Source organism: Hetaerina americana, unplaced genomic scaffold, assembly GCF_022747635.1.
Source record: "Hetaerina americana unplaced genomic scaffold, ioHetAmer1.1.p SCAF_3, whole genome shotgun sequence".
NCBI lineage: Eukaryota > Metazoa > Arthropoda > Insecta > Odonata > Calopterygidae > Hetaerina > Hetaerina americana.
This window is the reverse complement of record NW_027286874.1, coordinates 77,147,430-77,171,577: the sequence shown is the minus strand read 5'-3', so window position 1 is coordinate 77,171,577 and position 24,148 is coordinate 77,147,430. Positions and strand designations below refer to the sequence as shown.

Genomic DNA, 24,148 nt, shown 5'->3' with positions numbered 1-24,148 from the left:
AAATTCAACATTACAAAGACCCAATTTATTATTAAGACCCAATATTTTGGGCCATTATGAAGTACAACGCTGGTTTAATTGAAATATGTTTAGAAAACTTGATGTAGTAGTGCCACTAATTTTTAATGTTTTGCATAAAACTCTTAGAAATCGGAAAAAAATAAGCGCGGTTAAATACTTTGTAAAGGACTTTTAATGACTTGAGAGAATAGAATTTAATATCATAGTTGAAGCTAAAACATGCTTGATTTGTCTAAATTGACCTACCTGCTGACAAATCTAAGCTGGAGCGCGATATAAATGTATTTTAGATTTGTGGACGGTATTTTATATTTTAATAATTTATTAATTTTGTCCACTGTTGACTTTTTGTATTTTGGGCCTACATACTGGTACCCAAAAAATTAAATAGCGTCCCTCTAGTATCTGAGAACTTAAGGAGAAATCGATGTATGAATAAAGACTCCATAGTGACTAAAATTATTTGTCTGTCTAGGGATTGGGGGAACGTCATTTGAGGAATGACATCTGAGAAGTTTTTACCCTGCAGCCATAGCTTGAGGAAAAATTTTATTTAATGCTGGATATCTTGACCATATAATTCTGTACTTATTGTTTTTAATTCTTTCTCTTTCGATAAATGGTCAAAACTGTTGCTATTGCTCCCAAATTGTATTATTAGCCCCATCATACTACGGTAGGATAGATCATGTCAATAAATTTAAGCGTAGGAGATTAAGTGTTGGACAGATAGATATAGGATGTCATTTTTCGCTGGAACGATAAGGGTACAGAATAGCATTATCCGACCACGCAAGGTGGGGAAAGTATTTTGCGTCAAAAGTAGTCTATTATGTAATCACCACCTGCCACACACCCGAGCTGGGTACTCTGTCGATAGATGGAAGCTTGGAGGGTTGACGGAACTTCATCAATCTCGACGACATCTGTATTTCCTTCACGGAGGGACAAGTTGATAAGGAAAGCATCTGGGTGAAAGTTATAATAATCTACCCAAAATGTTGACCCACAGCGCAAATATATGACTCGTTTAAGTTTTAATGCAAATTCATTGTATCTCCAATGATCCCGCTACTTAAGCTCACTGATTTGAACATGGTGCCTGAATCTGGCTGTGCAAATCGGACTACGATTGGAGCGCGTTAACGCTCCTCAACACCCACTAATACTGTTTAACTAAAGGGGCGTGTACGCGATAGTTCCCATCCTTACTCCGGGGGCTGCGCGGGAAGTGCTCGATTTCATCGGGTCGGGTGAAGCCACTCAGCCTTGACCTCCAGACGATTTCCTTGAAACCATTTCGCGCCTTCCGGTTCCACCAGGGATCGACGAAGGAATGCCCATCGGAATATGATGATGCACGACCCTTCGCCAAGACCTGTTTGAATCCAAAGGGAGCACTCATCCAGGGCGGGTGGTGGGGCTGGAGGGTCCGGGGAAGAAAGTGTGATCCAACGAACCGCCTCCCGTGTGGATCGCGGCGGGAGGGAAGGAAGTAGACAGGCGAGGCCGGCTGGGACGCCCGCATCCACGGGAACACGGAGGAAGGTGAGGAGGAGGTTCCCTTGGGATGTCGAGGGCCGAGCCGAGATGGCTCTTACGCACGCAAAGCATCGAGCCCTTGGTGCGCAGGCAGGCACGCGAATGAGACGGACACGAACGAATATACAATGTCGTCGCATCACAAGCGGATCACATAAGTTCTGCGACATCAGCTTTGCTCCTATGTTCATTTTCGACGGTGATATCTGGTATAGAATCATAATAAGACCATTTGACAATGGGATGCTATCGTTTTCTCTCGAGTGTCACTCTTAATTTTAATTTATCCCCAAACTTTGTTTCGCCCCATACAGATTCGGATTTAAATGATGCATTATAACATAATGTATATTTATTATGAGTATGTGTGTATATACATATATATTACGATGCAGCAATTGCAGAGTGTAAAAATCATTCGCCTTGACCGGGATTCGAACCCGGATCCCTCGATCTCCGGCCGAGTGCTTTTTCCAGTTAAACTATCGAGACGTCCTCTTACACTCCCGGTCAAGGCGAATTATTTTTACGCTCTGCAATTATTGCATTGCAATGCATATTAGCGGATGACTCCGTCAAAAAGTTACTGTCGCGGTATGAATGCGAACAATCATTGCTGAATGTGCATGTCATGGTGAAGGATCCATCCATCATGTTCGGTTAAAATAGTATATGTGTGTATATATATGTATGTATGTATATATATATATATATATATATATATATATATATATATATATATATATATATGTACATATATACATATGTGTGTACGTATGTACATACAAGTGTATATATATACATACATACACACACTTATGTGACGTGTGTATAGTATGTGAATATATATACACTCATACACAAGACATACTTGCGCACATGTTTTGCACATAGGTGGAGTCTAATATTTGCACATCCATTTTACCATGCAAGGTTGAACATATCTTCACAAAAACTATATATGCCCTAATTTATGAGTGATTGAAGAGGAACTTCCCAGGGTATTTTTCAACATGTCTACGATATTTTTGCCCCACTCGCGCGCGATGGAACCCAACCCCCGCTCAAGATGCGACGCCACTGTACACCCGGCGTTAGCTACCGAGGTGGTTGTGTTGGGCAGACGGGGAAAGGGTATGTGGGGGGAACTTGGTCGAGGGGGGGGGGGGTTGCGGGGCGAAAGGAGGAAGGGTTGAAGGCACTGGAAAGGGGAGGGTATGTTGGCGGGGGAGACGACGCGTGGGGCCAAGTGGATTATGGGAAGGGTCGGAGGAGGGAGGGAGTGGGTCGAAAAAGCTCTTCGAAGAATTCCTTGGCAACGAGTGGCCGTGATGTTTCTTCCTTACTGCGGCATCCCCTTATACTTAATGTTCCTCCTCCCTTCTCATCTCATCGCGACCGTGCCGTCGTGTCCCTTGCATCATTAGGCTAAAGCTATTCTTGGAAACTCAACTCGCTTTCTGGATGGGGTATATATACTTGTTTTAGTGTGCGGACGGGGTATCTCTCACGAAAAGTAATACTTATGTTTTTTCCCCTATTTTTCATCTCCGGCTGTATAGTTTTACGGTTGCAATAAAATCTTAGCCGGAGCAGTCGGCAGGTATTTATCAAAAAATGTTTCCAATTAATCTACGCCCTGAGGAATTAGAGCTTGAAAATTCTGCTGTGGTAATTTCTGGATTTGGTTTAAGCAGTCGACCTCTTTAGAAATACTTCGAAATATAATCTATAAAGGGTAGTGATGCATGATTGTTTTAATCGGTTAGCCTTCACCAGCGGGAGCAGTCTTCCTGCCTTATATTTTCCCCACTGTCTTGCTGTTTTCGTGAGTAATTTTGGGCAGTTTAAAAGATATTGAATTTGATTGAAGTCGGGTTAGGGATTACAACGATTGAATAAATAGTTAGCCATAGAAAAAATGTTATGTGAACTTCAGATGAAAAATGGTAGGGTAATTATACCTGCGAACAGGCCCTTTTCCATACATGAGTTGGGTACACGGTTAATTTGCAAGGGCGGTTCTTCGACAATAACGACCACAGCGTGATTCTCTCCAGTTGGTGGAAATGACCAGCGTGTATCAATGCAATGCTCTCAACTATATTGGTTGAGTGTTCTTTAAAGTTATTCGCCAGGAAATCTTTTTTTTTTAAAGAACACTGCGAATCTAATTGAATTCGCATTCGTATGTCATCCTCACCTGAGGACCTCTGGGCCTTCAAATCACTATTTAATCAAGACTAGTGGCAGAAGAAAAAACGTACGTGAAGGGAGGACGTTACCGCTGCAGTGATGGGTTACATTCTGAAATTGCTAGCCTGGATTACAGTCAGAAGTAGCGGCATATTTTCCATACGTTCTGAAAGTGTCAACCTATTTTTTCTTCGATTTTTAATATATCTCTCGAAATGCGATTCGGAAATGTGCTCCTAGATCTTTTTATTTGGGATTAAATAAATCAATTTCACGAGTTTTGAAATTTTACCTGACAGCCGGAGTAAATACGAGAAAATTATACTGCCTCTTGAATAGTTTCATAGATTTGGTTGAATGGTTGACTTCTGGTTGGTTCACCTGTAAATATTGGATGGATTCAAAATGTCAAACTCTGCAACTTCGCGACGTCTTGTATTTTTATGCTGTCAAAATGTGGAAATTGATGAGAGCTGCGCTTCGAAACCCCACAAAATTCTGAGGTAACCAACTAAATATTCTCTTAACATTAACGGGAAGTGCCGGCGCCTCACGGAGTTATTTACCGCGTGCACAATATTGCTTTGTGACTCAACTGTGCTGGCGAGGCCCGCTGAGTGGAATCACATTGTGCCATTTTGATTTTGTGCCTTATCACATCTCATAGCTTTCGAAGATGAGATAAGTTCTCCTCTCTCTCTCTCTCTGTGGGCGTGTCTGACAATATTCTGTTCTCTCTTTCCTTTCGATCGCGTCGAACAGCGCCGGTGCCTTTGCAACTTGGTACCTCGCAAGCGCAGACGACGGACGCGCAGCACGTGCCATTGCCGCCCGTAGGGTACCAGTTGGTGCGGGACCCCCTTACGGGGCAGCTTCTTCTCATTCCGACCACGAATTTAGGTAAGAATTCCAATTATGGTGATTCACATAAAAATTCCTGTTCCAATCGAACTCCTTATCAATGAAATTTTTGTTTTTGTCCTTATTTTCGTATTAAGCCTTTTTGTTCAATTTTAACTTCGCCATTAGTGTTGGTTCAGTTGGTTGTTCGTGCAATATCCTTGGAAATTTCGTAAAATTCCCCAATCTTTTTCTTGAGAAATAAATTGAAGAAACAGCATAATTTCCAGATAAATTGATGAAGAGCTGGAACTTATTATTAATCGTAACGGTTCACTTAATGAACCTAAACTTTTGCAATTATATATTTTTTCGCTGTTATTGGATTATTGAATGAATTTTAAGATTCTTCAGTTTGCTTTAAAGTAAGTCTCCTTAGCATATTTTATTCTGAATGCAATACATGTCACTTTTTGAATTCCATTACACTGCGAGCGGCACGAAACGGCCGGCCACCCTGTGGTTTCCCACTAAGTCTGGTGAGCGTCGTTAACTCGGTAGCTCAAGTCTCCTTATCTCTCCGTTACAGCGGAGCACCTCCAGAGGGCAGCAGCCGCCGCGGCCGTCGTGTGGCCGTCTTTCCCGTCCGCCCTCCCCCCGCACGCCAGCGCCACTTCGCCGCACCTCCACCAGTTGATGCTGCAGACGCAGCAGCAGCAGCCGCCACAGCAGCACATACAGCTCTTCCCAAGCTCCCAGCAGCAAACTCATACCCAGGCGGCGGAGCACCACCAGGCTGAGACGGAGTACAGGATCCTTTTCCAACACCAGATCCATCAACAACAGCAGCACCACCAGCACCATCAGCAGCCACAACAGCCCCACCACCCCCAGTCCCACCAACTGCAGCCACCGCAGCAGCAGGAGCAGCAGCAACCTCCGCCACCGGGACAGCCTACGCTCGTGATCCCCGGCACCGTCCACGACTTCGTGAAGAAGAAAGAGGAGGGCGAGGGGAACACAGCGGCCGCCGCCGCAGCCACTCTGGCCCCCGCAGGAATCCTCATAGCCGTGCCTAAGGTGGAGGTGGTAGAACCAGAGGATGAGGACTCCGGAACGACTGCCATCGCTGTGGATGACGTGAAGCCGGGTATTGGTGTGGCCCCGGGGGGCTTCCTGCATCCACACCAGCAGCACCTGGGCCATCCCCGTCGTGGAGGAGCAGAGCTGCTGGTGCCGGGAGTAACGGTGGTGTCGCCTGCGGCGACGGCACCCTCCGGGGTCGCGACCTCTGCTTCCTTCCCGCCTTACGTTTTCCCAGCCGCCGCAGTGACAGCCACGCCGGTAGCCGCTGCATCGGCGGTCAACCCGACCCCCGCCGTGCAGTACTTTTACGAGCATTCTGGGATGGTCCGGATGACACAGGCTCAGCCATCTGCAGCGGTACAAACTGAGAGCGGGAGGAGGTCCCAGGTATGCAAGCGTTGTCCGGAGGATTTAAATATCCATAGCACATTTGTACTGAAATATTTTTGCATGGCCTCACAGAAAAGCAGGTGAAATGCTTGTAAAATGTGAGGGAAAAACCATAAAATTGATTTCAAACTGATTTCCTGATATAATTTGCGATATTGTTTTCAATATAAACATAAGTATTTTTAGATTTGGAATCATCATGCAGATAGCTCCATTAAAAAAAAGCTTTAGTCACTCAATTTAATGTATTTAAGGGGTAAATGTTAATTGCTTCATTTAGCAAGAATAAATATTCTACAGACCATACAATTTCGTAATGACACTATTAAAAAACTTACAACTCTACATACATATTAATCTTTATGTAGATTTGTGTACTCATAACCAATCCATTGTCTTGAAAAAGTGTTTGCCTTTTTCGCTTCAGGGTACCTCGCCCGTCAATCCAGCTGACACGTGCCTCACCCCTCCCCCGGAAACGCCTTGCCTGACTTCGGAAATCCCGGAAGACACCGATCTCTCAGTGCCGTCCAGAGGAGGGAACAGTCATATAAACGGTGCAGGGGGAGTCGAAAATGCCGTTTCGGAAACAGAGTTATTGAAGCCATCATCGTCGCCATCCATGGCGGCGGCGACGTGCCCCTCGGCGGCTAATGCGTCGGAACAGTCGGACGAGTCGTCGGGGAGACCAGAGATGTGTACTGAGTCCGCGGAGGCAGAGCCTTCCTCCGGGACGGCCGCGGCTCCCCTTGGATCCGCGCAGGTTATGGACGACGCCCCGGTGCAGGTGCAGGACGCCGGCAACCAGACGGAGATGACGATGGCCAGCGATGATGACTCCACGGCCATGCTGATGAACGCTTCGTCGGACGAGGCAACGAATGAGTCCACGCAGCACGCCGCGGCGTTCGTCGCCACCTCGGCCGATGCCATGACCTCCACCGACTCCCAAGACGCTCAGTGCGCCCTCGTGACTCCCAAAACCCCTAGGCTGGTGGTAATACAACCTCCCCTGCAGAGCCCCGTCCCCCAGAGTCAACAACAGGCACCAGAGGAAGACAAAAAGTCCAATGCCAAAGTGTGTGAATCAGTGAAAGCGTCCGCGAGTTCCAATGAGAACGCGGTGGATTTGAGTGGACTTGAGCTGCTGTCAAACAGCATCGAGCAATTTGAGAGCAATAGGACACTGGACATGCCACTTTTGGAGAAAAACGAAGTGGCTAGGACTCCAGAGCAGGATAAAGCGGAATCCAAAGACTCGCCACCGAACGATGAATTAAAGGTAGAGGATGATTCTCAAGAAGTGGCACCTAGATTAGACAAGGAAGCGTCTTTAGACAGTAACAGTGCAGAAAATCCTAAAGTTGAAGCCTCTGTTGGTGATCCAACCAAATCGGAACAAAATGGTGATCCCTCAAACAGTTTCTCCGGGGGCCTGGGTTTACTGTGCGCTCTTGCCGAACAGAGATTCATGGAAGAAGTTGCTATGTCTGAACCAGACTCGAATCAGGCACCTTCTTGGCCCAAAGAAGAATCCAAGAACTCCTTACCGTCACCCCCAGCGTCTTCCTCCTCGACAACGAGGAATAGTGTCGATATCCACCGGAACTATAAGAGTCCAAAGTCAGAGCGAGAAATCAAGGCTTTCATTGCCAGCAAAGTTTCGCAATACCAAGGACAAAACAATGCAACGACATCTCCGCTGCAGTCCTTTCAGTATTCTCAGGTGCAGCAGAACCTGTTTCAAAGCATACTCAGCGCCAATTCTTCCGGGGGTCACGGCGGGAAGAGCTTCGGCTCGTCCCCCTTCTCCTCTTCGGCCGTAAATGGTGGAGGCTCGACCTCCACGGGTTCCTCAGGATCCTGTTCCGGCAGCTTCGGAGGCAGCTCGGACGTGATGGACGCCATGGAACTGGACATGCGGATGAGGCTCGCGGAGCTGCAGAGGAAATACCGGGAAAAGCAAAGGGAGCTATCGCGCCTGCAGCACTCGAGGACGAAGGCGACGGGGGACGAGGCGACGACGGCCTCCGGTGCCGAGTCCTGTGCCGTGGCCTCGTCTGACAACCCGAGTCCCACAAAGAGAGGTCCCGGGAGGCCTCGGAAGCAGGTGGGCAAGAAACTGGCCACCCCGTCGCAGCTCAACTCGGCCCTCTCGGCATCCCGCCGGGGGAGTAGCAGCAGCAGCGGGAGCAGTTCGTGCGGCGGCGCGAGTCCCCAAAAGGAGCTCTCCCCTCCCGTCCTGGAGAAGGTCACCGAGGTGATGGCATTGAGGAAGCGGAGGCGGAGACGGCAGAGGAAAACCCTCCGAAGGCACCACAAGCAGAAGTGTGGATACTCCGAGGATGAGGATGATGACGATGAGACGGGAGACGAGGAGGACGGGGGAGCCGAGAAGGGTCCGACGGATGCTGCACCCAGGCTCAGGCTGGCGTCCAAGGACATACTCAAGCCCCCCACACTAACGGCGAACAGGATCATCAACTGCGCCCGGTTCAAACCGGAAGAAGCGAGCGATGGTCAGACCTCCGAGTCGAGCGTGAAAGCCTTTAAGTTGCCCCAGTGCAATGTGAATCTCGTCAAACTGAAGGCTTCAACCATCAGCGGGAAGGTGAAGCCCAGTGAACTGTCGCCGGCTTTGTCCAAAGCGGGAACTTCTTGCGACGCTAAAGCGAAATTAGGAGCAGGCGTCGAAAAGCTACCAAATGGATCAAGTAAGTGGATGAACGCGTCGCTCCCACGTGTTATGTTTAAATCTGGGTATGGTAGGATCGAAAGCCAATCGTCACCGGAGTAGAGGAAGAGAGGTGTATGTATATGTACATGGATGGCTATTTTACTGATGTGAGAAAGAAATATAGTTCACCTTTATCCCCTTTTTATTCACCTTTTGCCGTCGTTACATTTCTTTTTCCTCTGTGCGGTTGAGGGTGACCTTTTGCAAGTGTGAATGAGATTCGCTTTATAGATGAGCGCTTGACTTCTGTCGCTTACAACTCTCTAATTACAATCAGTAATGGAAAGGTGTCTAATTAATTTTCTCTTCATTTCTTCACAAATGTTCATCATACTGCATGACTGGGTTTTCTTCATTGTTTCTTTCAGAAAAATATGGTGGATTACGGCCTTAAATTCATTCATTAACTATTATCGTCTTTAAGATCATTTATAAATGCCTTGATATCTGAAAAGTAGTTGAACGTATTATGAGGATTTGTGACAACCAAAGGAATGAAGAAGTTTCTCCCTTTGGTTGTCGGGGAGTAGTTAGCTTTTAAAATAATTATGAGTAAAGAATTTAAAAGTTGCGAATTCAAGATGAATTCTTGCAAAATAATGCTCAAATGTTTCAAGCTGCTGAATTTCCGAATAATATGATTTTCTAGCTTTCTCTCCGGGTAAGGGGCATTATACAAAATTTTTCTCTTAATAGGAATTGGCTAAATAAAGAGAATCTGAAATTTAAAAACTCCACAGAACGTGATAGCTGAATAGCTCGAATTTATTCATCACCACTTGCGATGAGTTCAAGAATTATTATATCAAGAAAAGTATTTATACTAAAATTTTTAGTTCAGCTTGGGTTAAGAGATTGAAATAAAATCAAGATGGTGTGTTCAAACTTGCGGGGACTTCTATATTTTGTGCGATGTCTCCAGAAAATATATTTATAAATTCAAATAAATGAAAATGATTATCTTCATGGATTCAGAAATGTCCAATGAATGATGAAATTCACTATTAATTCTCAAGTTTTAAAAGATTTCATTGGCATTCCATTTGAATGTGTTGCTTTATGAAATAAAAAATAAATTAGTACTTGAACGCGTGAAGCGTAAAGATAATTAATCATCTTAATTAATAATGTATGGGATATTTCTGGCATGCTTTGGCTTAGTGGCATTTACCTTAGAGCAGTGGCAAAATGTCTGTAAATAATTGCTTGCTTAAATCTTCTTGCTCTCATTTGTCTTAATTCAGAATGTGACTCACACGTCGGCATTTGTTGGCGTAATATATTCCTAACAACTGCCTTCAAGAGTTTTAGATTAACTTGTTTGTGCCTTTTTGTTCTCCTTTAAAAAACAAAAAAAAACAAAGAAATACCCTCCTCTCTTCTTAACCTTTGTGCGCTAACTGTTTTTTTCTGTGGAGGGCTTGGTTCACGTCATCTGTTTGAAAGTGATGACGAAAAGAATACAGTAATATGCCTCGCAAGACTGGATCACTTCCGAGTCTTCTCATACTCACCATTAACGTTTGTTGGAAGTGTCATTAATCAATAAATCCTTTCTATCGCTTCACGCATTAATAAAAAGAAACTGCTGCTGCTCACCTTTTCTTTCGCAATTAGTTTTTCCTTTATTACCAGTTAGTACTTTTTTCTTTTCTTTCCTTTGTTTGCTTTTCTCCAATAGGCCTGCTAGTGTCCGCTTCTTCCGCTTCCGGTGCCTCCTGGCTTGCCCGCAACACGCTACAAAACAACAGCTACATCACTACTACTACTACTACTACTACTACTACTACTACGTCCAACACCAGCGATAACAACAACAAGAACAAGGGCGGCTACATCAGTAACAATGACAGCTCGTCGCTTTCCCCCTTCCACTACCGAAACAGTCTCCTGAGCCCGTCGTCATCGCCCTCCCCACGGAACGGAAAGGCTCTCCTCGCCCCCTCCTCCCTTCGGATCCCCCCTCCCTCCTCCGTCCCCTCGGTCAGGAAGCAGTCGCTATCGTGCTATACTTTCGGATCGAAGCAGTTGACTCCTTCCCTATTGTCTAGCGGTGAGTTCCTTTGAGGTGGAGGTGGCATTAGGTGTGTATGAGAAACGAAATGATGTATCTGACTGAACATACGGTCTAGGGTGGGTGGAAAGGCCCTTGCGGCGAGAAATGTGAAGTATTCCATCTCGCTCCCTTCACTCGCATGTTTGTCGTGAAGGGTCGGAGGTTGAGGGAGGGTGGGTGGATGGGGTTGGTTGTTTGTTGAATGATAGAATTTAGATAGCACTTGCCCAGGATTCGTGGATGTGCGTGCATGATAATCGTGACGGTGGATGAATTCAATGGGAAGAGAGATCGATGAAAAAATAATATCGCTGATGCACGTATGGATTGAGTCGAAACACCCATTCGTAGAACTTGACACATTTGGGGGAGTAACTCATGTATTTTTTCGTAAGATATTTTCTTCATTTTGGAGATATGTCAATGTACTCCGCCAGCGAATATATATAATGTATTATGTTGGCAAAAGGGAAAGTAACGAGAACAAAATTCGTTTCAAACGCGCGTAGGCCAGGCTTTCGAGACGGAAAAATCGTTACATTTTCATGGGGTCGGTGCTTGGTCATTTTCTTCTTAAATTGGGAAATGTTGGCGGTGTGAAACTTATTCACAAATTGACTTAGTCTCGTGTGCAATATTTTTTAATGCAATTTAAATAACATTAAGTAGTCGGAATTGATAAAATATTCCTCTTTACGTGGAGACTTGCATAACAATTTTTCCGAACCCTCGTCATCACCGTCGCGGTTCGTAGCAGGGAAGTTCAAAATGTTTAGTATACTTAAATATTTCACGAGGTAATTCTATTCTTTTAAATCTTATTGTCGAGTAACTCGGGCTGTTTCGGTTTCCGTAAATTACTCTCTGCAAACGACGAGTGCAAAAATTGTTTTATCGCCTGTGTGCTGGTTGACTGAAACGTTATTATCTTTATTTTAAAAAATACCAATTGAAAGAGTTGAATTCAATCAGGTCAGACCGAGCATTACATTATTTCTCGTATTTTAACCCTGGCCTTCTGATTCCGTAATTATATTAATGCAAATAATCGAGAGCTGGTCTGTAAAATTGTACTTTGGGATTCATTGGTTTTGCGCTAGGATTTCTAACGTACAATGCGAACACAATCTCAGCCCATTGTCATTCGAGAGATCGTTCTTTCTCCTTTTCCCAAGCATGTTGGACAGTCCAAAGTAGGTATATTAGTTACTTCACTGTAAGAGACCTAAAGTGTATGGTGCAGAAATTTGGTACAACTGAAATTAATCGGCTGCATAGCACGTTTAATTAACTCAAATCATTAAGACAACAAGTAAGTTCCAAATAAATATTTCCCAGGATCGTAGTAGATGCACAGTAGTGTAAGTAACAATCAATCATAAGTTTCATTCACTGCTTTTGACTTTCGCCAAAATTGTCTCATGTCTGATTAACCATGTGTTTCATACAAAAGTCTCTGAATGTGTTGTCTTGCATCGTGTTTACTAATATTGCCCAAGCTACTTAACAAACTTTTCCGACTCGCACATATTCGATTACTCATCTTTCTCCGTCCCTCCCGTTCGAATTGAAGGCGAAAAGCAGAGACTGGAGTCGCTGACTTCCGACTCGTCGATGCTCTGGTTCCTCAAACCCGATTCCGACGCGAGCAAGGAGCCAGCGGTCGGAGTGGGAGGATTCTCTCCGAGTCAGAAAGCGGAGGAGAAGAGAGCGCCGCCCACCAGCCCTGCCACAAGTACCGCAATGACCACCACCACTGCCGTCACAGAGGTAAAGCTAGTTTCTTCGCAACCGAACGAACGCTTGAATGATGTAAACTTTTTTTTCATTCAGTCAAGGAGATTTTTGGATTAAACTTTGCAATATTTCGAAATGATCTACCTCCGCTTCTTTCTTCTGCGTGAAGAAATGGCCTCTTAATGTCCAGCACGTATTCATTCAATGTGATTGTACATCATCAGCGGAGGCGCAATACCGCTCGTGAGGCAAAATTCTAACTATATTAGAGGGAAGCGTAGACATCGTGTCTTGATCAACGTTAAGTGTCCTGTAACATTCACTCACTGGCAAAAAGGGAAACCATGTATGGTATTTAAATTAATAATGTTGAGCAACGTGGTAACTAACACTTTTACGGTGACTATGCTGAATAGTTATCTTACTTGTTCCTCATAATCTTTTATCTTTTGGGTGGAATAAGTGGCGCGTTTGATTTTTCACTTCAAAATCTTTTCATTTTTACAATAGGAGGAAATTCATTGAGAATAATTAGGCCTTTGGCTCGATGCCTTGCTTTGCTTGCGGATTGAAATTTTAGCATCCCTTCATTTTCAAACTTCAAGAGTTAAAATATGAGTCTCTCGCCGGCTATATCTCCTATGAAACCAAATCGAATCTTACGCTAGTTGTTCTTCCATTCAATTTGCTTTAAGAAAATGAATCGCCGTTATTTACTAACCAATTTCTCTCTTCGAAAGCAGAACAGTGTGGGCAACAGTAGCTTGGTGAATGGACGCAAGAGGAAAGCCATATCTAGCGCCTCACAGCTGACGGAGAAACCGCAACAGCAGCAGCAGAGCATGCCCCCTCAACCCGCTCGTTCCTCGCCGTCCTCCATCACCTCCTCCTCGTCCTCCGTCAACTCTTCACCATCCTCCTCGCCCGCCTTCAAGAAGCGGAAGCCCGGGAGGCCAAAGAAGCACACGAATCGGGCAAAGACGACCGCGACGGAGACCCTCGTCGCCAAGAAGCTCAAGAAGAAGAGCGTCGTGGGCTTCATCGTGGGCCCGCCCGCTCCGTCAGAGCCCTCGGCCGACTCGAGGGCTCCCCTCGCGGCCCCAACTCCGTCCACCATCACCGCCCCGGCCTCGCCCGCCACCGCCTCCACCGCACCACCAGCCCCCTGTCCTTCCCCTCACAAGCCGAAGATCAAGCCGAAGCTCAAAGCAGAGGCGAAGGTCAAGAGCAGCCTTTCTTGCGACGACGAAGATGACTGGATCCAGCTCCAGCCGAGTATTCCATCGCCCGTGAAAGGGAGGAGGAGGGTGTTCGAGGACTCGCCCTCACCGGCCGCTTCCCCGGCTGCCGCATCTCCAGCGGGCTTCTCCTCGGCGACAGCCGCCGCCTCCAGGCCCGCCTGGAGTGGCGGGGACGGCTGCCCGCCCTCGTTGGCCTGGGGGGCCAACTCCTCGGGCACCGCGAGCACGCCGAGTGCCGGGGGCACGACGGAGACGTCAACCCCAAAGGCTCCGTCTCTACCCGCATCGAGCACCGCGCCGCAAGCTACTCTCCCCCGCAAAAAGAAGCTGGCGTCCAAGGGAAAGCTGGCTCTGGCGAAGAAGAAGGCGGCGGCCCTGCTGTCGGCGCAGGCCGCCCTCTCTTCCGCCGCGTCAGTCTCCGGTTCAGGAGGGAATACGCCCGTAGTCGCAGGGGCGTCCGGCGGAGCGACTGTCGAGCAGTCTGCGAGCGAGCAGGATGCCGAAGCGGCGGATATTTCGGCTCCGGAGAAGAGGAGGAGGAGCGGAGAGAGGGCGGCGACCACCCAAGACCTTCTGAGGTCGCTGAAGAAGAGGCAGACGAGGATACAGAGTGCCGGTGGTTCCGTCTGCGGAGGAAATGCTTTGAGCGCGGGACCAAGTTCGAGTCTCTCCGGAGCTGCCGCCGCGGCCAAGGTCACCGTCCGCTCTCGGTCCTTTGCGGACAATCATGAGAGTAGCAGCTACAGTGAAGGGGAAAATGTGCCTTTGATTGCCTTGAAGGAGAGGCCAATGACTCCTGGTAAGTGTCGGATCTTCATTTTTTTATTTGGTAGTCTGCCGTTTTAAATTAAGTTTTCAGCTGGACACAAGATCCTACATTTCTTAATCTCGCCTAACGAGTCACCCTGACTCATAACTCGACAATAAACTGTTCTTCAATTCCACGTACATTCCTCCTCCCTTCATTCCGTCCAATATGCTTATCCTTTTCCTGCTCCTACCACACTTGCCTATCACATTCTTTTCTATCTCAGTATTAAGCCATTATTTGCCAAAAAAATGCTCGCCATCCTTCTTTCCTGCCTTGCATGGATTTCTCCTAGCAATGCTCTCTGCTCCCTTGCCATACCTAGTACTTCTTTTTTTCATTTCCTATCCATCTACATTATCTTTTCCATCCTTCATACTCTCACTCTCAAAAGCCTTCCATCTACACCTATTGTTTTGCTTCAATGACCAAGTTTCCCAGCTATAGAAAACCATGTTCCATACCAATTTTCTTCGCAGGTCATCTCTTATTCTATTTGCTTAATGTGCCTGCTATTATTTAATTTTAATAGATCTTTTGTTTTCACAAATTATTTGGTCATTAATTTAACTGGGAGGAATACCTAATGTATCCAAAATAGTTTTAGTGGGCATGGATGCCACAGATGCATCAATGAAACGAAAGTTCCGAGTCAGTAGGTGTGCAAATATCATTTCAATTCCGCATAAAATGCCTTTGTTCACATTTATGACTATCTAATAATATTAAAATCGAATTGATGATATTTCATTTTAGCTAACATCAAACATAGATTTGATTATTGCTTTGAGTGAAATATTTGCATTTTTCTTTCATATTTCTGTTAATAAATGACTTCATTTCTTTGCCTTGCACAGTTCCTCGATCATGCAAGATTACTCAGGAGGATCTCCACGATGGCCTGAGAGCTTTAACCAGTCCAGATGGTGGAGGTCTTCTTTATGCTGGACAAATCAATGCAATTCAGGCACCAGATGTATATGGTATCACACTGGATGGAGAAAGGGGACACCGCCCACACATTTATTCAAGAGAGGAAATCCTGAAAGATGCAGTGAGTATTTTTCCACAAGGTGGCTTTATGAATTCAGTCATCAGTTTTGCCCATTATGAACCAAGTATTACCAAGGTAATGCATGGAATGTAAGTGTATTGTCTTGTTTCAAACTCCTTGATAATGAGGTTGTAATTGTAAAGATAATAGAACATGACAACAATAGCAATGGAGAACTTCCACCAAGTAATGGCCGGAATAGTGTCAATGTAATTATGTAATTAATAGTCATTGGCATTTATGTGTGTTCTATTATTCTTCAAGTTATAGGATATCACTATGATACACATCTTGCCTGTGGTGAAATGGCATTGGCAAAATATGTGGAAATTAGTTTCTTAGATACCAAAGCAACTCTTCAATAACCAAATAAATAAAGGATTATTTGCTTGTGGCTGATATGGTTGATAAATTCTAGTTTAGAAATTCGCGCCCCTAGCTATTTGGCAGTGATTCCCTGAAACTGAAATGCTATTGCTACATATGTGTATACCAGTAAAATATATTTGAATTTAACCCAAATGAGTCTAAAAAATTAATATATTCTAATTTAATGTAAAAATGTTTTATAAGAGAAGATTAAATATTCTGTAATGTTCTGACATGTGTTTTATTTTCTTTATAGATTGCTGAGGTAAGACCTGGATCTGTGAAGCATTTACAGCCTGGTACACGAGTGTGTGCCTATTGGAGTCAGCAGTATCGTTGTCTCTATCCTGGAATAGTTTCAGCTCCATCCTCTCCTGACCCAGAATTAGACCGACGATTTGTTGGCGTGGAATTTGATGATGGAGACAGCGGTCGCATTAACATTAATGATATTCGTCTCTTGCCACAGGATTTCCCTATTGTTGGTACGTAGTAGAAAAATATAATCTAGGAATGCCTGTGTTGTACAATCTAATGAGAGTACGTAAAATGATGAGTGTTTATGTAAAATGTTGTTAGATTACAATGCAACAATCTCAAAGAGTAGAAATGATTTGTCTTGACCTGGATACGAAGCGAGATCCCTCAAATCTCAGTCAAGGCAAATGAATTTTACTCTCTGAAATTGTTGCATTATAATGCACAGTTAGCTGATGACTACATTAATGTACTATCGAAGTATCTCCTGCAGTTTCTTAGAAGTTGGTAGATTATTTGAGTTTGATCTTCACTGTTTTCTTTTTGCATTTCAGATTATGACCCTAATCCTCTAATGTCACTGGCAAGGCGACGAAGAAGAGCCTCAGGAGCATCTGCCGGAGGAGGTCCTTCTGATGGAGTAGTTTCCAAAGAAAAGAAAGATGGTGCTGTTCCATGCAACCCAACTCCTTCTGATGAAGCATCCACCTCAGCAACTCCAGCCACCTGTGATTCCTCACTGGCCGTGTCCAAGCCAAAGAAGCGGAAGAAGGAGATGGAGAAGGATGGTGATTCGACAGGTGACCAAGAGCTCAGAAAGAAGAGTTCTTATTGGAAGGAAATGGTGAGTAGTATTGGAGTCATAGATAATGTTTTATTTGCTCTTTTGATACAAAACATGTCCACAAGAAAAGTTATTCTAGCAATGATTGTAATTGCTAGAATTTTATAGAATAATTGGGCTCATTTTAGATAAGTTTTACTCTGGGCTATTAGCATGTAAGCAATGTGACAGATAATAATGGTAATGAGAAAATTGGAAACATAGTAAATAGGTGGCCACAATTTGCTGGCTAATATACATGCCCTAAAGAAATTGAAATTCTCTAATTACATCAAAATCTTCAAGAAGTTCTCTCGGGTTTCCCACCGGGTCAGGTTGCAGTACACCGACGTTTCGAAGGCTGACTCTGCCATCGTCTTCAGGGTGAAGACAATGGCAGAGTCAGCCTTCGAAACGTCAGTGTACTGCAACCTGACCCAGTGGGAAACCCGAGAGAACTTCTTGAATACCATACGCCGGGAAAACCTGAGATCCTTCATTACATCAAAATCATTATACATAAAATAAAAAAAATTACACCCATATGTCATTCATTTTTATGAGCACAACGATTGAATTACTGCAATATTTTTTCCAGGAAAAAACTATGTCTGCTTCATCGACTCCTGTGTCTAACTCAGGAAGTGGGGCAGGAACTTCATTAGCTGAGGCAGATTCAAGCGGACTGCCAATGCCGGGTAGTAAAATTCTGGGTGTGACGAAGAAGCTCACAGCAGCGGAAAAGGAGAAACGCAGGATGCGCAAACGTGAAAAAGCAAGGAAGAGAGACAAGCTCAGGCGGCAGCAATTGCTAGCTGCAAAGATTGCAGCGACTGCCATGAACTGCGATGAACTAAGCGGAAGCAGTGGGATTGCATCCAACCCACTCACCCCAGATCTGTCGGCAATCTTGAAGAAAAAGCACAAAAAACATAGAAGCAACAAATGCGACGAGAAGTGTATGCTGGTTGGGAAAAAGCATCGACACCACCATCACCACAGGAAACACCATAGACACCACCACCACAAGCATCGCCATCACCGAAGGGGGTCTAAACACTGCGTGGCATCTAGTGCAAGTGGAATACCTACCAGTGGTGACACTGTCTCATCAGAGCTCAGCGCCGAGTCTTTGCAGGCCGAATCTAAGGTGCCAGTATCTTCACCTGCCAAGGTTCTGCATGCCAAACGGAAGAAAAAGAAGAAGAAGGCAGAAAGCAAGGTAAAGGAAACGCCTAATGCAGCACTGGAGGCTACATCTGTGACTGATAGCATGCAGGTGAGCACATCAGACACAAATGAAGCTCCATCTTCAGTGATTGAACTTGAAGAAACCCCAACTGTGGAAGCCACAGAAGAGAGTAGTAACAGCTGCCCAGCCACCAAAGATGAGAGTGAGACGGTTTCTCAAACGGAGGCTTCAGGGGAGACGACAGCTAAGAAGACAACACAGAAGAATTCTAAGGTAAGAAATATCTCATCATGCTGACTTTTTTTATTTAGTGCATTTATTTCATTTGAATGAGTTGATGTCCAACTTGCCTCGACACCAAGTGAATGATATATTTTGTCATTTCAGAAGGACAGTACGAATGGATCAGCCCCCACCAAAGTTGCTTCTGCTACCCCAGCCAGAAAACAGCGTGACAGACAACCAAGTGTTGAGAGTCGTAGTAAGATGGCTGCATTCCTTCCTGCCAGACAGCTCTGGAGGTGGTCTGGAAGGGGATTCAAGAGACCTGGAGCTAAAGGCAGGGGAAAGAAAGAATTCTACAAGTCCATACAACGTGGAAAGGAGACTATTAAGGTAACTTAAAATTCCCAGTTAATTAATTGTCTCACTAGAGCATGAAGTTACTTTTGCACAACCATTAGCAAAACATCAATCAAATTTTTTGCATTGCAGGTTGGAGATTGTGCAGTATTCTTGTCAACTGGAAGACCTGATCGTCCATACATTGGTAGCATTGAGTCAATGTGGGAGTCTTGGGGAGGAAATATGGTTGTCAGAGTTAAGTGGTTCTATCACCCTGAAGAAACAAAAGGTGGTCCATCTTTAGAAGCGCTCAAGTTCCCTGTAAGTATACTGATATATTATTTATTGCAATGACTTGATAAGATGGGAGGGTTTGAGTCCACTATCTTGGCATTAATCAAAGAGTGGGAGGTTTCATGACAATAAATTTCTCAATCTGTTGAATATTATATTTATATATCTTCAGTACTTATGAACTATAATGAAATGTAATTAATTTACATATCAAGATGCTAGCCTCCACAAAAGTTTTGACCTTGCAAGTAGGTAGTTTAAAGCGTACGCACCTCCCATCTTATCAAGTCAGTATTGAGTAAAAACAATTTAATTCTTTAGGCAGCTTTAATTTGCAGCAAATGTTCATGGAAACATGTGTCCTCTGAATAAAACAGTTTCTGGCGTCACTTAGTGGAAATTCTTCATATTGAACTTAAATTAAATTTAAAACATTCCGTTTTTACACAAAACTTTTATTTACAACCTAGGTTTTGTTATGGTATAACATCATCAGGGGGGGATAATAAACAAAAGCAACTATGCAGGCTTTCACATAACTTCAGGTTTAAAAGAAAGGGGAGTTTGAATATACTAGCCACAATCTTTCACAAAATTGATGCTTATATAATAAATATCTCTTATGTATGCTACATTAATTAACAACCCAAATTTTTCAATGAACATTTCAAACTTGAAATAGATTCTGTACTTGTATTTGACCATTCATTGAGGCAATTTGCTTGATCCATTATTGTATTAAGTGACCACTCAGCTAGCAGGCCATTTTAACTCTCCCAAGCAAAAAATAATAGATATGAATCAAATAGTAAAGTAGTTAGACAAATAAATTAGCTCAATAGTTGAAAAGACCTTTTTTTATTAGTTATGCAAGGATGCATTCTGTCATCAAACACAAGTAATCTCAGAATGAAACTTAATCCAGCAGCCTCCAGCCACATCAGAGCCTTCTTCAACTCTGAATACTTCCTTCCTCCATTCATTCCATCCAATATCCCTATCCTAATTTATCTAACATTCTGTTCTTTGGAATAGTCTTCAGCCTCCCACTGCCAGTCAATACACCATTAATCCACTTTTCCTGCCTCCATAGGATTGCTCCCAACAAACCCCTCTCTTCACCCACCACACCAAGCAAGTACTTCCTCATATGTTTTCTTCTCAGTCTATTTTACCTTCTCCTCACCCACATTTCAAAAGCCTCCAATCAACATCTATCCTCCTGCTTCAATGACCACATTTCCGTGCCGAACATAGCTACACTCCATATCTAAGTTTTCACAAGTCTTTTCTTTATATCCTTACTCAACTGCCTCCTCCTTGAGAACGCCTCTATTCCTAGCACAATTCTTCTCCTTATGTCCCTACTACTTTGACCGTGTTGGTCCAAAACATTACCGAGATAACTGTTCTACCTGCTCCAGTTTTTGCCCTCCTATTTTAATGTTTAGCTTAGCCTTTTTCTTTCTGGTATATCGCACGTTTTATTAATATTGATTCTCATCCCAGTCGCACTGAATTTGCAATTCACTCAGTGATGTCATCAGCAAATCTGAGTTCATGAATTCCCCGCCCACTTACATTCCTACCTCCAGTTCTTCCCATACCTCTTTAATCATTTCCTCTGCATACAGGTTGAACAGCAACGGTGATAATGGGCAACCCTGCCTTACATCTCTTCCTAACATTGCCCAACCGACTCCCCGTTCCCCACTCGCACCTGAGCAGTCTGAGACATGTACAGGTTGTGGATTAGCCTCCTTTCCCTCCAATCTATTCCTATTTTCTGCAGAATACTCATTAGTTTTTCCCAATTCACTCTATCAAATGCTTTTTCTAGATCTATGAAACAGGCAAATGCCTCCTGGTTGTGTTCTAAATTCCTCTCGATTAATAATCTCATTACTGCAATGGAATTACGCCTAAGATCCCCTAAGTAATCGTTTGCCCTGCTCTCTATCTCTTTGTTGAATATGATGAAATCTTCACCTTTTTTGGAATAGGAACTAAAACTGATCCCACAAAGTCTTCCCGCCAGATTCCTTCCTCATAGATACTACAAATCAGCCCATATAACCTCTTCCTCCCACATTTGCCTAAAAATTTCAATAGTTTGCGGGAATGTTATCCACCCACAGCCTTATTTAGTTTCATCTCCCTTAATGTCCTTTCTATGTCTGGACCCAAACTATCTTCCTCTACGTCATGTTGCTTTTCTATGTCTAACTTTGTTGGTGTAAGTTCTTTACTATACAGTTCTTCTATATACTCCCATCTCTCTTGGATCTTTCCGATGTCAACTATTATCTTACCCGCCTTATCTCTAACTGTTAGCATAGATCACCCTTTCTTACTTCCCGATAAAGATTTAACTTTGCTATCCAGCGCACTAATTTCACCCTTCCTCTGCCAACTTTCCAAATCCTCACACTGCGTCTTCCACCATGCTTCTTTTCCTTTATTTGTTGCCCGCCTCAATTTATTGTTCAATTCTTTGTACTTCATTTTGCCTAACTCTGTATTTACATTCTTCCATTTTCTTTGCTCATTCATCTTTGTAATCATCTCATACGTGATCAATGGTTTCCTAATCCTTTTAGCGTTAACGGTCCCAATAGTGTCTGTTGCGGCTTTAGACAACCCTTTCTTGATACATTACCATTTTTCTTCGATAGTACTTAGCTCTTTACCATCCTCCATGATTTCCTCGACTGCCTGTTTGTATTCCTTCCTTTTCAAACCATTTAATGCTTCTACATTCAATTTTCTAACTCGCCGCCCCTACCTTATCTTTTTGAAACGCACTCTATATTTGATAACAACTAAATTGTGGTCAGAGTCCGCATCCACTCCCGGGAAGCTGTGGGAATTTATCACACTGTTCCTAAACCTGTGTCTAACCAGGATATAATCTAGCTGATATCTTCCTGAGTCACCTGGCATTTTCCATGTATAGCTGCGTCTTTTGTGGTGTCTAAACCAAGTGTTGGTGATGACTAGCCCCTGTCTCCTGCAGAACTCAACTGCTTTCTCCCCGCGGTCATTCCTCGTGCCTAAACCGTAGTCCCCGACCTCATCACCATCTCTTGCTTTGCCTACCTTCCAATCCCCCATCACAATCAAATATTTCCCTGCAGGAACACACGCGATTATGTCCTCTAACTGATCGTAATTCCTATCAACTTCTTCCTCCATATTGTTGCTCGGTGGCAAACCTGAACAATGACCAAGTTTGTCGTTTCTGATTTAATCTCTACTAGTAATATGTTATCCATTGCTTGTTCTATGTTGACTGCGCTTCTTCCTACCTCTTTATTTAATATTATGGCAACCCCTCGTTGGCTCTAATCCCCACCGCTGTATATGATTCTATAACTATCACTCCAGTAATTCCCGCTATCCTTCCATCTCACCTCACATAGACCTAAAATATCTACATTTCCACTTTCATCTCTCACTTAATATTCTCTAATTTTCCTGTCCTAACATTCCACGTTCCTATTCTAATTAAATTGGTCATCTTCTTCTGAGTCTTCTGTTCTGCTGCTGTCAGTTTCCCCTTACAAGGGTTTCGCGGAAGCCTTGCCTCCCCTGCTGCTGGAGACGACACATGACCGGTCGGGCCAAGCCCCATAGTTGCCAGGACTCATATTCTCTGTAGTGTCCATCATATTAATCTTGGGATGATAATCGAAGTGGTATCCCATTGCCTCCCTCAATAGTGTTTTTAACGTGACACCATCACTTACTGGCCGCCCCACAGGGGTCAGACACCATTGCAGCCAACTCACTTAGGAACAGACACTGCGTGGACTATCTTTTGTCTGGCCCCTAACTTTCGACCTATCTGGAATGGGTGACCCTACCAGGAACAATTATTATTACTCCCACCAGCTCAGCTCTAGGGGTCATCGGAACGCACAAGCCCTTCGACCACGTCAAGGTTGTAGTCCATAGTAGGGGACAAGTGATAATCTATTTCAAATAATTTATTGCAAAGTATAGTATAATGATAAAAAACTAACTGCACCTATGCATTGAGTTTATAATTTTCCATGGAAATTACAAACTCATTCAATATGGGTATTAAGTAATTCCACTAAGTGAAGCCTGAAAGTGTGAAGTATATTTATAAAGCATATTTAAAAGTTATATTAATAAACATCTTCAACTTACATTTGATTGAGCACACATCCTCATTCCAGTTTCGATCAAGTATTCATTTTCTTCTTCAACACTTCTTCTTGCCTTGCTCCTCATCAACATATGAGTCACCAACCAACATTGGACTGGAAAATATCAATGATACAAAAATAAGAAAAATTGTTCAACTCTTCAATAATCTTGAAATGGCAATAATAGGCTTGTGCATTATGGGATGGGAAAGTTACACTAATGAACAACAATAATTATTATTATAGATTATAGGGTGTAGATTTTCCATGATAGAATCAAGAATCCATTCATTAGCATGGATATTCAAGAGTTATGAAAAAGTATCTGTATGAAAAATTTCATGAATGGCAATATAACTTCTTGATTGTGTAAATTATATGTTTCAGAATGAATCAGGCTCAACCTTATCAGGTCCATACATTCCTCTCATCTGAACCCCCCTACCCCCCCCCCCATCTCTTTGTCATCTTTGTCTGGGTGGGAGAGAATACTATGTCATTACAATTATTAAATATCACCCTTCCTCCAATCCTCCTCAACTTCCTTCCCATCCCCCTCCTGTTCAGCATGATGGTGGTATCTGGAGAATATATTTTTTTTAATTGTAAATTTATGACAAGTTGAAATTATTATCTTAAAGATTAAGAAGCATCAGAGTTTGAAATTTACATTTAATCATTAAATGTTAAACCTTCTTTCTTTTGCTCACCCTGAAAACTAGAAATAATGAAGGAAGTTAATGCTTTTTATCTCACTACATTGTT

The 24,148-nt window shown here is 43.7% G+C and overlaps 1 protein-coding gene across 1 annotated transcript in view; it reads left to right on the top strand.

Annotated features, from left to right (window-relative positions):
* The window catches only part of wge (winged eye), a 41,275-nt gene that overhangs the window by 14,997 nt on the left and 2,130 nt on the right, over positions 1-24,148 (top strand). The window contains exons 6-17 of the mRNA XM_071587171.1: positions 4,522-4,659; positions 5,189-6,072; positions 6,503-8,789; positions 10,494-10,865; positions 12,442-12,638; positions 13,349-14,645; positions 15,512-15,708; positions 16,334-16,562; positions 16,890-17,179; positions 17,757-18,623; positions 18,738-18,965; positions 19,065-19,235. Of these exons, the coding sequence (XP_071443272.1) occupies positions 4,522-4,659; positions 5,189-6,072; positions 6,503-8,789; positions 10,494-10,865; positions 12,442-12,638; positions 13,349-14,645; positions 15,512-15,708; positions 16,334-16,562; positions 16,890-17,179; positions 17,757-18,623; positions 18,738-18,965; positions 19,065-19,235 (7,157 nt within the window). The remainder of the gene's footprint in view (positions 1-4,521; positions 4,660-5,188; positions 6,073-6,502; positions 8,790-10,493; positions 10,866-12,441; positions 12,639-13,348; positions 14,646-15,511; positions 15,709-16,333; positions 16,563-16,889; positions 17,180-17,756; positions 18,624-18,737; positions 18,966-19,064; positions 19,236-24,148) is intronic.